The 18,300-nt window shown below is 42.0% G+C and overlaps 1 protein-coding gene across 3 annotated transcripts in view; it reads right to left on the minus strand.

Annotated features, from left to right (window-relative positions):
- Positions 1 to 8,843: 8,843 nt before the first annotated feature.
- Positions 8,844 to 18,300, minus strand: part of rgs3a (regulator of G protein signaling 3a) — a gene marked incomplete at its 5' end in the record, with an annotated part of 139,806 nt that continues 130,349 nt past the window's right edge. For all 3 annotated transcript variants that reach the window (XM_080046981.1, XM_080046982.1, XM_080046983.1), the window contains 4 exons: positions 8,844 to 11,116; positions 11,259 to 11,425; positions 12,486 to 12,547; positions 13,730 to 13,831. In XM_080046981.1, coding sequence (XP_079903107.1) covers positions 10,916 to 11,116; positions 11,259 to 11,425; positions 12,486 to 12,547; positions 13,730 to 13,831 — 532 coding nt within the window. In that variant the 3' untranslated portion in view covers positions 8,844 to 10,915. The remainder of the gene's footprint in view (positions 11,117 to 11,258; positions 11,426 to 12,485; positions 12,548 to 13,729; positions 13,832 to 18,300) is intronic.

Below are 18,300 nucleotides of genomic sequence, written 5' to 3' on the forward strand. Positions count from 1 at the left end.
TAACTCCCACAGCTCTCATCAGTGTGGTTTGCCGCAGAAGCAGGCAGTCGTTACTGAACACATAGTTATTTTGAGCATTTAGCAGCTGAAAAGAGGCCTTTTTCACATTTTCTGAAACTCAAGACGCTATATGGAATTCAGCCATCATTAACTTTATATTTTATGTTTATAATTTTACAATTTGCTTGCATGGTATAACTTTGGCTAGGCTAAAGGTTTATCTGAAACCTGTATGATTACCACCCATGTTCTCACAACATATCACTTAGCTTGCATTTAGCAAGAAAAATTGTAGTTGTAAGTTGTAATTAATACAGACACACATCCAGTGTGCATCATGAATATAATTTATCAAATTAATCAGCTTAAACTGAAGTTTAAGATTAACGGATGGTTTGTTTTCAGTGTGACATTAGCATAAGTTAAAGGAGCAGATAAATATGGTTGAGTGAAAAAAATACTGAAACCAGTAATTCCATGTCTATTCGGTTGTTACGGCTTCATCCAGACCGCGCAAATCGTTTTGATTCCAGCTTGCTAGATTCTCACCTAAGCCTCTCTTGTATGCTCCAAGCCGTGGCCTTAAAATAATTCCAGAACCACATTGCAGCAGAGGGTAGAGGAGAAATTTGACTTTATCTGGCCATGTTAAAAGAGGCATCCTGGCACTGGTTGTACAATGTAAACAAAGTTTGGTCAAATGGCAGTGTAGTAAACAGGATCAGAGGTCACCGATGCTGATCTCGTATTTACAGCTGGATGGACGTTTACCAAACAAGTTTATTTTTTCTCACGTGTCCCATCCTTTTTCTGCTCTCTAGTCACAAGAGTCTGTCGGTTTGTCCGCAGCTTCAAGAGTTCCAGATTTGCTGTGTTTCTGGCGATCTGGTCAAAAGAAACAGGGTATAGAGAGATACATGTAGAATGTCAATTCTTACTTTTATAATGTGTTCCCTTGAGGTTTTTCTTCCACTCATGTTGCCCATATCCTATGATAACATAAGGCTTAATCTGTTTTCCTGCATGAGCATTGGGCGCTATTTTACCTTCGACAACCCTTAAAGGAATCAGCAATCAGGTGATTGGGTGGTGACGTTGTTGAGAATGTCGTTTCTATTTTCACCAACGCATGAAATCAGGTAACTGGGGAAAAAATGACACATTTGTTGTTCATGGTCACATGTCTTGATGTGTGAGCGTCATCTTTTCACAGTCATGGATCATCATTCCTTTCCAAACAAAATGGAAACTCTGCCTCCAAATATGCTTCTGGTTGATTTGCTTGGATAGTTTCACATGATATCTCAAGAATAGCATAAGCTTTGTAGCCAGATAAAAATCAAGTTAGATTAAGTCAACATATTTTCTGCTGTTCTCACTGGATGTCAGTTTCTGTAGAAAGGAGTTGTATAGTTCCTGTAATTCTTTGACTACATTGATTACTCTGCATGCATCTGTACTTGCTACTTTACACCATCTGTGATCAAACCATGAGTCAAACTTACTAGCTACGTGCAGTGATGACATCATGGGCTTGATTCATTTCCGTTTTTTTTCTTCACTTCCTCACTTCTAATCACAAACACTCACTCAGTGGTGTCAGACTAGCCTGGTTCCGCCCCCCTACCTACTTCCATGCCAGAGCACCATAGTGTGTAATGGCTCATTAATCGGAATCGAGGCACACAATCAACAGTGCAAAGCACAGGGATTTAAATGTGTCATAACTGGCAGAGAACGCACGTATGTGGCTGCCATCAGCAGCCCGAAAGCTACACAGAGAGGCCTGGAACACATCACAGAAGAAAATGTTCCAAGAAGGGATAGAAATCCCAGATGCGGATTTATTAGCTTGGACGGCAATACAAATACAATGATCTGTTGTTCCTATTTTATGAAGCGCTTATGTAGTGCATGGTGGCACTACATAAAATATGAGGGGATCCCAAAAGTTCACATTTCATGTCTTTACTAAACGGCATGGTAAACCATCAAACAGCTGTCAAGAATATTTCTCTTAATAACAAATGTCAACCTGCTGATGGTGCTCAAAACTACAACGTCAGGGAAGCGACAGAGGATCAAATCATCTTTTCCACCAACAGGAACCTGGTTCTAGTTTGTGGCTGGTGCCAGTGCTGGGCAGTTACTATAGGCTACAGAGCCAAGTCATGACATTTCTGTTTACGTCTGTATTAAATAAATATGTCTCCACTCTCCCAGCCAATGCTAGTGCACAACAACAAGAACAGTGGACTAAAACCCATTTTTACGACTGTTGCTATGGGCTCACGTTTTTATAGCCTTACAGGCATCCAAACGTGCCGGATCCAGCACACTTGTGCTGCTCGAACGCCACAAGCAGCAATTATGTTTTGATAACATCTCATAGTGTTGTTGTTTGTTTTGTTTTATCAAATGGCGGTCACAAAGTTTTTTTTTATTGGTCTGGTTGGTCACAATAATACCGCCCCCAGCCTTTGACGTAAGCTGTTCTTGGGTCTAGACCAGCACATGGTTGGTGCCACTCTTGAGCCAGTTTTCTTGGCTGGGAGCTGGCTCCTTTGGGTGTTGAAATTGCCCAATGGACTAATTCGCAATTGGGCACCAGATCCGAACCAGCCCTCAAATTTAAAAGGGTAAAAGTCAGTAGGCTTGATCCTCTGGCAAACATGAATGTGCATTCAAAGATGTTGAGGAAAGCCATCTGATTCATGCTGAGATATGTCTGAACACTGCCATGGTAGAGCCATGGTGCTGGGAACGCCTGTAAGGAATTGAAGAAGCCTGCATGAGTGAAGAAAGAACATTATAAAACAATTTGGCTGGTTTTCATTTATAACTTTGAGATACCTCTGTTGTTAGTATGGGTTATTCCAAAGTCAACTCAATATTCTTGGTAAAAGTCCAATTGAAATTAAATTGAATGTTTTTTTTAAAGGAGCCGTTTTAGGGAACAGCAAACTACATACTGTGGGATTTTACAGGCTAGTAGAGTAATCTGATGAGGTCAGTGGGACTTTGGTCGATTACAATCCTATTAGTGAAGTGCATTATTGAAGCTTAGTGTTTTACCTACAACATTCATCAAATAAAGTGTTTTGTTGTGGAGGAATCCACCTGACTTTTCTCTCTTTGATGGAGCATCCAGCAGCTGTTAGATTGTTGCATAACCAACAGCACAATGGGGCGGGGTGTACATTATAGGTTGAATATATTATTATAGGAGAATATGAGACGTAATGTGTATGAAAAATCTGAAAAAAAAACTTTTGATATGTAAAAGTTCAACGGCTTTATTTAACCGTATGGAAATAAGAAATAAAATAAATATCTAATTTACTGTATTTTTTACAGACAGGATTTAAGATGTAAACAGAAAAGGCAATATCTTCCTTGTACCATTACCATGTGAAATGAAAAGAGAAATGTGCTTACCCATCACACATCAGATGGTTTAAAGTGGGCATGGACCAAATGGTCGCTAGGAAAAACATCTCTTACCTGACGCTTAAATTGTTAGTAAACGCTTTCCAGCTGGTATCTGTAAATGTACTTAAATTTATAAAGTTCAGCGTGAAATTAACTATTGCACGGTGTTGATTGAATGCTGTTTCATTATGGAGGAACCATCTGGAGTAGTTTCTCCTGGGAGGAAAGCAGTGAGCTTGATAGAGGTTGGTTCTGTGTAAATAACACAGAAGCAAGCAAAGCCGGCATATTGGAGTGATGTTGTTCCGTCAATATGCCGCAATCTCTGTGTAAAAGGGGCTAATAAGACAACATATTGGTTAAAGGCGTTGTTCTGGTCCCGGAAAACAACTTGAGTAATCTTATTGACGGTTGATGATTTTGTTGGAGGAATTTTAACAGAGCTAGCAGTTATGCATTGGAACACAATGGAGCAATCTGCCAAACCTTGACAGCAAAACTGCATTGCCGAAATATTGAGCTAGTTAGCAGCCTAGTTAGCCTCGAAACCGGCTGAACTAGCTAGCCTGACTCTGTCCAACTCTAACAAAAATCCGCCTACACAGCACGTCTAGGCTAAAGCTCAGGAATTAACACAAAAATGTTGGGGTTTGGGGTGAAGGGGACTTCTTGGCAGTCACTGGATGGTTGTCTTCACTGTGAGGTTGCACCTGGCCTAGAAATCATTCAACACATAACACCCTGTAAAACAAACAAGTTGCTTCAGGTTTTGTAGCCTATTGAACGGGATTTATGATACCTTCAGGCAGACACTTCCTTAACATGTTATCAACAGAACTTAAAAATGGTCCATCTATTCATCCAAATCTCAACAAGAAAGTAAACTAATCTAGGTCTACTTTCCAAAATTTTGACTTTCTTTAACAAAAAATAAGTCTTTCCTTGGACATTTACAGGTTTCAAATATAAGTAGTTAGGCTATATCGCACAACACATATGACTCTCTGGATAGTATTTCAGGAGTACTTTCCAGAAGTTGTATAGGTTATAAAGTGTGTGTGTCCCTGCATGTGTTTGTGTGTGTGTGTTCGGCGTGTCTAATTCCGAGGACCACAGCTGCTTTCTCTCAGTCCAGTCCAGCTGCGCTTGCCTGAATGTCTTATATGTCATGTTTCAGGAATGAATGGAAGAGTTTTTCCTCAGGTTCTCACACACACACACATGCTTTTATACGTACATTACCCAGATGGACAAATGGATAAACACATGCATGAATGCATAGAGGCCTCCAAACTTGTTCACGTTTGTAACAAAAATGTCTTGCACGTTGTTGTTCGGTAGGGGATTAGTTAAGGTTAGAATTTTGTTTAGGTATAAGGGTATGCTGTGTTTAATATGAGAGGATTGTTACCTATGCTGACACTTCAGCTACCACTTTTCATGTTTGAAAAAGATCTCAGAGGATCTGTGTGAATAATTGCTGGATCAGGATGATAGACACTGGCAGGGCGGCCACTGTCAGATGACCAGTGGGTGGAGGTGTGGAATGAGACACATGAGATGGAGATTCCAAACAAAGGATATGGGGTTTTATTGATATACAGGGTGTGATTGGCTGTTTTGTAGCAGCAGTAGGTTGTGCGTGGTTTGTTCTGATGCACTTCAGAGGTGAGCCAGTGACATTGCTGTTGATCCTACCTGTGTGGACTGCAAGATAAAGGGTGGCCAGCAGCTGCTCTCAATCAGGGCTGATTGAGCTGAAGGTGTCTGCAACTGGCAAGGGGCCTGGCCTGGCAAGGGGCGTGGATTACAGGGCCAGTGCTGGGACTTTTGTACAATGTTTCTAATGGTCATTCACTGCCTCCGCATTAGGCTACATAACTGGGAATTATTAAATATTGATAATTCAATAATAAATTATTTCCCAATACATCAAAAAATGACTTTGTAGCCCTCCGTGGCCAATGCTTTTGCATAGATATCGAGATATTGAGCACATCAGCCCATGAATTGAGGAATATATACACTAAATGGAAGACAGTCAAATGAAACGGATCCTCTTCATGAAAATGAGTGCTGAACTGTGTGAGCGAGAGTCGGGCTATAGGACAATAGAGTAGACAACAAACAAACACACACCAAACAGGATTAAAGGGAGTCCACTGAGTCAGCAAGGGAAGCTGGGTAGACATGATGTTTCTTTTGTAAACCTGCCAAGAGTTGAGGGGATAGGCTGAACTGAGAATTAAGGATTAATCAAGGCTTAAGCCCCTTGACTGCTGCACACATACAGTATGTGAGAGAGGGGGAGTCCCTCTGCATTTTGCAACACTGTGTTGTTATGGGTCTTTTAGCAAAAACAGCAATTCAATACACAATTCAACAGCTTGCTTTTGACAGTTATTTATAGGAGGTCATCAGATCAGGGCTAACAAAAATTGAAAGGTTTGATGATCGTTGTAACATAAAAAGCATAGGTTTGTGTCTTTATTTGAATTGGCCTTTGCATAACTCTTTATGTTCCTGAAAATGTGTATCTGCTAGTTTCCCTTCACTGCACAAAACTCACAAAGCAAAATAAATGAACATTGAATTCCTATCCAGTGATGGTTTTGTGTGAATCATCTTCTTTACTATCAATGTACTTTTTTATTAAAATACCTGTTAGAATCCATGTATTAAGTAAATGTTAAAATAACTAGCTGTCCACAAAGAACATTTCTGAACAACAATTGTTGACCTTTTTTCTAATCATGACAATTATTAGAAGAAAAAAATTGAAAATTGATGAGAGGATCGGTACAACTATCATATTTTCAAATAAATATGAAGCTGAAGCCAGCAGATGATTAGAAAAGCTTAACTGGAAATGGGGGAAACGGTGAGCCTGGATCAAGCTCATGATTAACACCTCATAACTGGTTTGTTTAATTTAAGAGTTGTTGTTTCTACAGGGAGGTTCTATTCTTGAGCTTAAATCTAAACTAAGCCAATCCCCTACACCTTCATAATTTCCCAAAATGTCTGTGACTCTAAGTTTATTGTCTGAAGCACCAACTGAGGGAAGTGACCATTTGATGGCAGACATGGGATATTGAAACAAGATCCAAACTGTCATGATCCCGCTTGGGCCCCTTGGCCTTGTGTGTGTTTTTCCTTTCACCCTTGTCTTTGTGCTGAGCTAATTGTAGGGGTGGAGCCAGGTGTGCTGGAGTCAATTACCAACATTCACAGCTGCCTTCAATCCTCATCAACTGCTCTACATATACCCGGGCCTACCTTCCAGACACTGCCAGATTGTAGCTTCTGTTTTCATACAGTCAGTTCACTCTCTTGCTCACCTGTTTACAGCTCCGCTTTTTTTGCATTTTTTCCTGGTTAACCCCTGTTTCTCTGCCACAGTTCTCCCGGCCTGACTCCAGCCACCTGCTCCAGCCCTAGCTCTCCAGCACTACTCCTCGGACCCCTCCTGCCTGCCTGCTCTAGCCTGCTTCCACTCAGCCCCCTGGACTTGCCCCGTTGCTCTCTCCCTGGACCCCCATGCCAGCCAGTTCCCCTCCCCGGATCACAGTCCTAACACCCTGCTGGTTTCTCCTGAAATAAATCATCTTTTACTTATACTGTCTCCGCGCCTGTGTCCTCCAGACCCAACCGTTACACAAACAAGTCTTTAAATTTGATTTTTGTTTTAATTATGCAGCAAGTGTACTGTATTACTATTTTCCTATAGCCCTGGCCTGGCAGACAAAACATGGATATCAAAACTGCTGGAAATAAAGATAATAGCTCCATATCCTGGTGACACATTTTCACCTGACAAGAAAGTAAGATAAGAGACTATCCCAGTGGAGGAAACATTGATGGCCATATTTGGTATGGCAGAACACAAGGGTTCTGAGCAGGAAATGCGAGCTGGCATGTTTCGGGGCTCACGTGAAAGCTGAATATGAAAACAATGACGGGACACTGGGAAATGGTTTACACAGATGACCGGGAGGAAGGAAACTTGAACAAAGGGATTTGGTAAAGGAATCCCAGCTCAGGAACATGACCTCCATTGTTTGGCATTAAAGATGAGCGGACAATTTATATATAAAAATATTTTTTTTAATGTCTAGTGTGGGCTCTGAAGACAAAGTTAGCAAGGAGCGAGACGCAGAGGAGACAGGCCGCGAGAGGCTATAAGAAAGGCTGGTGACAATTCCTTCTGGAAAAAGAAACTTTGTCAGTCAAAACAGATGGCAGCTGGTGAAGAAGATTAGGCTCTGTTACTACTGTTTCCAACAAACTGTTCCCCCCAACGCCACACACACACACACACACACACACACACACTGCCCTCAGCCACCAGACCAGACCAACGCTTGCCCCTGTGTCACACTTGTCCCTGCTCTTTTCCAGACAGCTGGGATTAGGACGAATCTTGAGGTTCCAAAGTTTATTGACAAAGTATGGAAACCAAGTCATTATTTTGGTTTGTATGGGAGTTCACATGTTATTTAAACATTAAATATCGAGCTTTTTTATTTTCTTTAAATATATTTTTCGTTTGGAGTCACTTTTATTTTTTTTACTTTATATCAATTGCTTCAGATAATCACATTGTGTTTGGTTTAGTTGTTGTTAAAGTGTGACAAAATTAGACTAACACAAGTGTTCATATAACCAATGTACCATTTACTCTAAACCAGTTTATTTTGGGGTGACAAAGTTAATCAAACAAACCCAAAATGCAGGAAAACTGCAACGCTAACACCTGTGCTATGTCAAAGTTGAATGGTCCGTACATCTGTGATTTTGCTTAAAACATGTATATCATTTTGTTATAGTGAAAAGATAGAAAATATAATGTTAGAACCAAAAGGAGTTGTAGCTAAAACCTTGACCCAAGTCTTAAACCAGAATTTACTTTAAAAATAATGTTTGGAGCAAAACAATCATTTACTTTCTTGTCCAGAGTTAAAGGAGGATTCCAAACCACTCTCATATCTGTAGGCTCATATGATGCTAGTGTCACCATACCATTAGCTTAGCATGAAGTCAGACCTGGCACCAGTACAAAACTAGCTATAAATCACAACTTGATGTTTTTAGTTTTTAAGTTTTTTTTATATATTAATCAGTATGTTCATAACTAAGCTTTATGGATGCTCTAAGGCATCTTTAGAAAAAACAAACTTGCCTATTTGTTTCCAGTAGGCCTATTTATACTAAGCTAAGCTAATTTGCTGTAGCTTCATATTTAGTGCAAGAGCCAATTGGATCTCCTGATTTCCCAAGAAAATAATAACATTTGTAAAAAATGTATGACTAGAACTTTACTCTTGGCATGTTTGTGATGACCAATATGAAAATGCTTGAACATCGTAAGAAAAATCCAGACAACACATCTTACTTCATCAGTTGGTTGGTTTATTTATCATTAGCAATGACACCAAATGTACTCTACTGTTTTCACTTGCTATTATAGGAGATGCATTTTGAATTGTAAACAGTGAAAATGATAAAATGCATTTCAGAAAACTCCTTACAAGCAGTGTATGACCAGGGGTAAAGAGCAGATTGTACCTGCTCACCTCTTTGTTTTTTTTTAACAATACATGTCATCTTATAGTTTTGAGTCTCTCATATATACATAGATACAGCTGGGTCCCTCATTCATCACCAGCAGAGACCTATTGGTTTTCTGTTTTTGTTTGTTTTTAATGTGTTATCACATAGTTTTCTTAAAGAATTATATTTACAACCATAACGCCCCCCCAGCTGCCTGCTGCCAGGGGGGTTAACACACAGTTAGAATCACTTGCTTAAAATTCATTAAACTACTTATGTTTCTTGAAAGTTTGCGTTGTAAGTCAATCTTATACTGTAGCTCTAAGTTTGTTTGTTTTTTTCTCTTAACAAATAAAGTTAATACAGAGCTCAAGCCGTTCGTCTTCCCCATAAAAATTCAAAATTATCCAAATAAATGAACAAACCATACATAATAATAAAATAAAATAGAAAAAAACATATTGCACTTAAAGTTCAGGACAGCATTGGACCTGTTTGGTGGTTAAGAGAAAAAGTGTGAGCTTTTTTTAGCTGAGTGCTTTAGAGGAGGTGAGGGTGTCTGTCCAAGCATCCAGCGAGTTAATCTAAATAAATAGGCAAACCTTTTGTACAACATGAAGCAATTTTTTCATTGTTCCTCCGACTATGAAACGAGCGACCTCTTGTGTGTGGCTGTATTGCTCAGCAGAACTAGGGATTGCAGGTTGTAACCCTAACACATATATATATAAAAAGAACAGTGAGTGTGTAGAAAAACAGAAACAGCTGAGAAGATGAACCAAGCAGGAACCTGTCGTTGTAGCAATGTCCTGAGAATGCTTCCTCGATTAGTCCAGAATGAGCTACAATGTTAAAAAGAAATGTCGATCGGCTGCGTGGAACATTTTCTTCTATTTCTTCGTGGAGTTTTTCTTGCCCCGTTGTAAACAGTCTTTGGAGACAGGAGGCAAGTCGTTTTTTTTCTGTCTCTCTCTCACTCTCTCCCTCCTCCATACTGGCTTTGCATGTGACTGACTGTTATTTCAAAGTGGGAGTGACACATATCCGTGTCTCATCACACCTCCAGTCTGTACGTTATTTATACACCTATGGTCCTTGCCCGTCGCTGTCGCTGTCTCCGTCTCAGTTTCTTTGTTTCGCAGTCTTGGGATGAACAGAATGAGCTGAAAGCCATTCAGAGAAGCTTGTAGGAGGGTGTAGGTGTTACACAGAGATGCGTGTGAATGCAGAGCCATAATGCAAGCTTTCATTCAGACATCTTGGGGTTTTTTTCTTCACAAAAACCATCCGTCATACATGTTTGGAGCCTGATAAATAAACACTAAGGAAAAAGGACTTTGTGTCGTACCAACAGCTCTGAAGTGGCTTCACAGAGAATGAGGTGGAGGAAAGGAGTGGGATTTTTTTTAAAGGAAATGAAAGAAAAAAAGTGACAAAACAGTGCCGGACTGTCTATATGTCTGCGGGCTTTTTTCCAAGCAACCCCTCTTTTTTCTCCAGTAAAACTGGACAAAAGCATTTTAAAAAGCGACCAAAACACAGACACCCCACAAAATAAAAAAAAATAGAAAAAAAAACATTAAAAACAGAAAAGAAGAGAGACAGTGATCAGACAAGCGTCCAGCTCCTGCTCCAGCCCCCTTTGCATGTGGGGTTCTGTTTTTTTTTCTTTTTTTCTTGTAACATCCATCCAACCATTCATCCATCCACTTGGTAACTGTGTAAACTACATTCTTACTTTGCAGTGCCATAGCTTTGCAGCGTCCCCTCACACCATAACAACACATAAAATAATAGTGGACAGGATGACAGACACACACGCACCAAAAACAAAACCCAACCACACGCTTATGTTTTTCAAGTCTGCCCCCATTTTTTGTTTCTCATCATCATCATCATCACCATCTTTATATCTGTTCCTATAGGTCTCTTATGATGAGGACGAAGTCGGAGTGGAACTGGGCTTTTTTTGGTTGATTAAGTCCGAGTAGAGTTCTGAGCGCAGGAAGCGTGGGTATGAGTCCTTCTCCATCAGCCCGTATATCCGCCGCTGCGCTAGGTCAAAGCAGGAGTGTGTCACATTCTGAAGGTTGTCCTTAGTGTGATCTCTAGTGTACGAATCCAGATTTACCTGCAGGAGAAAAACAAAGGGACAAGTAAGAGAAGTGTAGGACTACATTTAGGGAAACCCCTTTTTTTTATTCTTAATTTTTTTTGCAGAAGGCTTTTTTTTCCCAGCATCCACATGGGACTTGTGGTACACTCTCCCTCACCTCTTTACAGGACTGGATAGCGATGTACTCTGCAAAGACTTTCTTGGCTTTGGAGGCCATCTTGGACTGCGACTTGATCTTCTTGTATTCCTCGCATGCTAGCCAGAATTCCAGATTCTCTTCGCTGAACTCTGTGCGCAGGAAAGCTCTGAACGCTGCCAGGCCATCTGAGGGAGAGCAGAGAGGAGGAGAATAAACAAGAGAAAAGTTGACTAGAGTGCCATGGCAACCTCCGTGCTGAAGCCCTCCTTGGTGTTTCAGCGCCTGAAATAGCTCTGTGACGGCCTTTTTTTCACTCATGTGGTTGGAATAAAGTGAGACAAAAATATACACACACACACACACACACACACACACACACACACAGCAGCACATATGCAAGTCCTTTAAGTGACATCAACCCCAATGACACAATCCTTTCCTTGCTGGCATATGCATGCCCTCTTGCGCATGTTGTGAATGAACAAAGAGATGCCTGTTTTAGTGTAAAGGGGGGAAAGGACTAATCCTGTCACTCTGGACTTTTTTTCCCCTTTTTTTTAAGTTTCAGTCCAGTTAATGATTTGAGGAAGAAGGCATCCAGCAAAAAAGAATGGCAGGAAGCTGTGTCCACCCTTTGCTCGGCTCTGCACCTTTCCGTTCCCATGAATCACCCGCGCCCGATAAGCAAGAGCCCCATGGTAACGGTCATCTCTTACCTCACTCTGGTAAGCAGGAGTGAGGTAAGAGGTGAAAGAGGAGAAATTAGAAGAGGGAGAATAAAGAGGCCAACAAAGGCGAATGAGGAACAGATGTAGTGCTTGGCTCCTTTGGTTGGCTTTGTCAGCTATTAAAGTAGAAAGTATTTGGACTGTAGTTTGGAAGATGAAGTAAGGGGGAATACAAAAATAGTGCCACACATGTAACCAATGGATTCTGTCCGTTGGGATTAGGGAAACTAACTACAAGCTGCCCACTCACTGCGGGTGTGTGTGTGTGTGTGTGTGTGTGTGTAGTCCATATACCAGTACATGCATATTGTTGGTGCACACCACCCTCCCCCACCACTCATGCGGGCACTGTATATTCTCACCCACTATCTAGAACCACATGGCACTTAATCAGATCGCAAAGGAATAAACATACAGAAAATGTCTGTAGATGAAAAGACGAATACCATGTATGAAAAGGAGAGAGATAGTTATCAACAAACAATAAAAAAAGATAAAGACTTGAAAGTTAACTTACATTTGTGTGCCAGCAGCTTGTCAAGCGAGTCCCCCCATTTCAGTGCTTCCTCTGGGGTCGGCCTGCAGATAAAAGCAGAGCGGTTCTTTAACAAGCCCATCTCAGCCAGGTTTCTCATAGTGTGACCCATCCGCAGAACTTTGGTCTATGCTGGATACGACGAGTGGAAACGTGGACGTGACTAATTCCTGTCCCCTTTACGGCTTAGTTACTTCCACTCTAGTCTGTGCGCACTGGTTTCTCTCCCTCACATTTGGTTCTGCTAATACAGGCTGCTCTTTCCTAGCACTGAGCGTCTATCTGCTTCAGCCTAGTAGGGGGGGAGGCTTTTGTACTCCCACTGAATGCAAGTTGGAAGGCGGGAGGGGAGGGGCTCCGAACGGGCCAATGGGGATGAGTGCTCGGGTTTAGGGCTCTCCTCCCCCCGCCGGTGTTCGTCTGCCCCCTGCTGCCTCTCATCCTTTCTGTATTCTGCTCTATTGCATGCGCCTTTTGAAGTGCTAATTTTTACACTCACTGTAATCCACATCTGAAGCCTTGCTTGTAACAGTTAGGGAAAAATAAGTTGCCGTGTCATTTCAGGACAATGGTTGTGGTTATTTCGGAACCTAATAGAAATGTTTATATAAAAAAGTATAAAAAGAACGGTTCCGACATCTTGAAACTTTTTACAGTTTGTCTAGTCTACTGCAATAAAACCACAAAAAAACACAGGTATGGAAATAATATTACCTTTACAATATTAACTCTCTACTTGTACAAAAAGCATGAATATCCAAAAAAAAGGATTTAGTTAGAACATGAAAAGATATGACAGATATGCTGAGAATGAACCAGTAACTTCACATGCCCAACACATAGTGTCTGGCAAGACTCTGTCTGTTCACCTAACATGTAGTGAGAAGAGAGCAGTAGCTCAATCTAGAGAGCTTTTAGGACTTAAACCTGATAATAAACTGTTAAATCGAGTAATCATTACCTATTCTGTATATGTGATATCTGACATAATAAAACGATTTGTAAGCATATCTTATGTGGGTAGAAAAAACCTGCATCCAAATATCTCAATATCCCACCTTTTGACTAGTCTTTACAAGCACACTCCTATCTATCACCGCCATGCACTACTGCCCACACGTCTGTCTTCCAAGGCCAGGTCGTCACCAGGCGTGGCGAGGCCCGGAAAACAAAGTATTGCACCCACCACTCACACTGCAAATGCCCTTCAGGAAGTGGCCACTTACTTGACTGACTTCATAGATTTGTCTAACTTGCTGGCTGGGTTACTTCCTGGGGATTCATTCCTCCTCCGCAGGAAAGCCAGCCGATTCTTCATGTCTTTGGCCCTGAGTTGAAAGAGAGTGAGATAGAGGAGAGAAGGAGAGGAGAGGAGAGGAGAGGAGAGAGAGAGATAGTGGAGAGAGTTGGCAGGAGAGGGAAGATTTATGAATACACAGGGGGGAGGGGGGTAAGGACAGGACACACAGGGAAATGGAATAAGGGTGAAAGGAATTATGAAGGAGATAGAGTGGGTAGAGTAGGACAAAAAAAAGACATGGGAAGAAAAAGAGTGTTGAGTCCAAGTCCAAAGTCCACAATAAAAACAATCCAAGGCATGATAATCGCCAACGAAGTTCCTCAGCACTGTAAAAATCCAATCCACATGAAAATAAAACCCACAAATGCCAGAAAAAGATGAAAGTAAAAAGGTTGTGTTGTGTACATTTTAAGTCTTCAGCCAGGTGTGTTGGTAATTGTTTTCAAGGAAGGCCAATCGTCAAGCTCCCTTCCCTTGCTTTTCGCTTCTCTCTCCTGTCAATCTCAAGTCTCTGACAGTCTTTCGCTGTGTACAGTATATAGATGTGTCCCTGGCAGGTTCCTCGATAGGGACTGAGCGAAATGAGTGTGGCAGAGAAGGAGGAGAGAGACTCAATCCTCACTCCTTTGTTTCATCACGCTATTCTTCCTCCGTGTGCCTAGAGGGGATGCTGAGAGAGGGAGCTGACCCAGGGCCGAGGCAACAGGGCACAGTGACCTCCCGCTGCTTCCCTGAAGCAGCAGCAGCATCCAAAAATCCTCCTGACCGCCCACCTCACCTGGTTAACCCTCTTCCAACAATCTGTGACATAGGCACACCTCCCCCCACCCCCCCACCAATGCTGTTCACATGCTACCTTAAATTTCGCCAACCCCCGTCAATTCTGCACATTCCCATAATCCCATGGTAGGTGTCCTGGCTTTTCCCGACCCGGAGAGCACGTGAATGCCTCATTGGGATGTGACCTCACTCAACACCCATTTCCTGAGTCCCTGCTTTTTTGATTTCCACTGTGGATTGGGTTGGCCCCTGCTAATAATGCAGAGCGGCAGTGTGCGCGCTTGCCGGCCCTAATCACTGCAAGCTGTCCCACACAGCCATCAAGCCACAAGCACCCAGGAGAGCGTGTACACCCCAAATTAAGAACAAGGCTTCCAGATATAGACGCTTATCATTCAGACATGCACAAACAGGCGCACACACGCACACACACACACACACCTGGCTGGGTGGAAGAACACTAAACTGAAGATTAACACAAATACTCTATATGAATATACTGGGACAGGGATGAAAGAAAGCCCACACAAACATTTCAAAGAACAGCAACCCGCTCCATTCTGCACCTGTGCCAACTCATGCCCACTTCATGTGTGCTTTCATGCAAGTCACAGGTGTTGGAAGAAAAAAAACAGTCTCCACCATTATGTGTGTGTGTGTGTGTGTGTGTGTGTGTGTGTGTGTGTGTGTGTGTGTGTGTGTGTGTGTGTGTGTGTGTGTGTGTGTGTGTGTGTGTGTGTGTGTGTGTGTGTGTGTGTGTGTGTGTGTGTGTGTGTGTGTGTGTGTGTGTGTGTGCGTGAAGGAAAGTGGGGCGAGATCATTTATGCATGCGTAAATGTGCGGTGGTCTCCCGCCGCGGCTGCCGAACGCAACAGAGAGAGCAGTCAGCTGTCTGATGTGTTTTCCAACTGCTACCGGACAGGAAAGGTAGAAACATGGCCGTACCTATGATTCAACACAGCAGCTGAATGGCTCCTTTAAAATCAGGATGAGTGTGGCTTTGTGGCTGTACTGATTCGAGTGTGTTTGGGTTTGGGGGAGGGGAGGGGGTTCAGTTGGTGCACATGACTAAGGGTGATTTGAAGAACCCACAAGAGGCCCCCTTTTTATTCTCACTCAGAAAGTGAATTTACTCCAATGCATGAAAAAACTGAAAACATGCATTAGTATGGCATCTAGAAAAATCGGTGTTAAAGATTTTTTTCTTCTGTCAGGCAAGGTAAGGGTAGAAAAGGAAACTCAATGTGAGGAGGAAATTTTATAAAAGACAACACGGAGATTGAAATATTCTCACAGGAACTAGAAAAGTTAATGAACTAATTTCCTTGTGTGATGAATTGCGCATACGGGATACCTAAACATCCACACAGCATCACTGGTGGTGAGATGACTCATCCATTGATTGAAATAACCCAAGTGCCCAGGATGTAGCAGGCTTCAACCAGATGCCGAAAGGCTGAACAAAAATCCATGCCTCTCTTTCATCTTTCACACTTGCCAGCCTGAAGGACATTATTACCCAAATAAAAGCGCTCTCGCTGTTAAATACACTCATAACATCTTAGCAGGATTCATTAGATTGCTATATTTTTAGACTGCCCAAGGAAATTAGGTCTGTGCATGTGTTAGCTGAAAGAGAGCCTCTGTCTTGCGAGTGTATATGAGGCAGAGAAGAAATTTGCCTTTTAACAAGGGCTGGGAAATTTTTTGTTGGTCTGCCAAGTGAGGCTCTATTATTTATGTGTGGTTTTATACACACTGAGCATGCATGGGAAGGATGTGACAATGATGTCATGACTACAGTCACTTTAAAGGAAATGTATGTTTCCATCCTGCCACCCTGTGGGTTTCAATGGCCACTGCAAACACATATAGTTGCGTATCAGCCCCTATAACAGCACACATTGCTTTCAAGGCATCCTTCTACTAACAACAGTTGATTTCAACATTGGAAAATTCAGCTAACATCATTCCATGATTTATCTTTCCAATTATTGTCCCAAACTCAATTACAGCACTATTGAAAACAAGCGATAAAAATGAAATACTATTTTTCTGCCTACATTTAAACCACTACACACTGGCAAAACTGACTGCAGTGAGTGAAACGGTTTTCTATAAGTCTGTATGTTACTGTATATGGTATATAATACTGAGCTGTGTGGTTTCTGGAGCTCAGCTGAGATAAAGGAGTTTCTTCCTGCATGGTAACTGATACAGCAACAATTGAAACTGCCTGTGTGATTGTTAGCTCAATGGCAGTCAACAACTCCCTGAGTGAAGGCAGACACGTCCTTCTTTATCCATTGAAAATTGTCATTAAGAACGGCCGCAGTCAAGTATGTGTTTTCCAGACTTGGCGATTGACATTGTTGAAACACCAGAGACCAAAATACACTACTTAACTGTTACTAATCCCTTCAACAAAGCAGAAACTCTATTAGCATGTTGAGTAAAACCTCCTTGGGTGAAACTCTAAGCCCTTAACTCAGACTAAAAACAAGGGGGGAAAGAGGGGCTACAAAAGCAACAAAGAGAACGCTTTCTTCATACCAGCCAAACCCCCCCAAAATCAAACTTTTTCAATATCATAAATGGAAACTAGTCTGTGTTTTGAGTCATGCCACTTAACAATGATGTACTTATACTTATACTAGTAAACTCATTTACCCAGGGCTCTTTGCACTTCTGGACTTTATGTGCTAATGGCACTTCTCACATTCTCTCGCTTTAGGGACCTCTGTATTTAAAGCATCTCTCCTACTAATAGTTCCCAGGCACTAACACAATAAACAATGTACTGTATTGCAATCCATTGGATTTATCACATACCAGGACCCTTTCACTTGGCCTAATCCGCTAAAAGACTGACACATGCTCTGTCGAGGATTTTCACATTAGGATGATCTTTGATCCAACACCCTGCCACCCAGAAATGTATGCCCCACTGCCCCTGGAGCACACTCAACACAGCTCGTCCATGTTTCCATGAGCGTATGCTTGTGTCTGTGCTGAGAGAGAGAGAGAGAGGGGGGGGGGAGAGCACATGTGCTTGAGTGAAGGAGCGAGAGGTCTTTAGCTCCGCTATTATCTGGAGGTTTCCGTACTCTTTATTCCCTCTTTGCTTGGCTCATATTAGAAGCACTAATAGCATCCCGCTGGCTATTCCTGGTGCGTTCTGAAAAGTAGGCCGCACTCCCAGGGAAAGGCTCTGGGAGCACATGGTTGAGAGAGCTGCAGACAGACATGCAGCAGATCACAACGGTCCATAAAAGCACAAGCCAAATCCACTGCCCCCCACCTCATCCCACTTTGATGATAGGAGCTCACCCATAGCAAAACTTTAACATGGGAGATCTGGGGTGCTGTAGGGATTACAGGGGAGACTATTGAAATAAAGTTGACGAAGACAGCAGCCCGAGGGTAGCAGCAACGTTCAAGTACATAGTCTTCATTCCCTACTCTGCCACTTTCTGTTACAGAAGGTTGGGAGCCTACTGAGTACATGTCAACAAACAACACTGTGCAAGCGTGAGTCTGTTGGCGCATTTGTGTCAGTGCAAGTATAATGGGTCAAGGGTTGTGTCACTGTGTTTTAACACTATAAATAACATAGAAACTATTTGGGTTCTGTCTAAAAGGATGTGGTAAAGAATTGTCAATGTTTGTCCTGTACTTTCTTCACAAACCAAGATAAAATCCAAAGATGCAATGTTT

Source organism: Ammodytes marinus, assembly GCF_949987685.1.
Source record: "Ammodytes marinus genome assembly, chromosome: 18".
Classification (NCBI taxonomy): domain Eukaryota; kingdom Metazoa; phylum Chordata; class Actinopteri; order Uranoscopiformes; family Ammodytidae; genus Ammodytes; species Ammodytes marinus.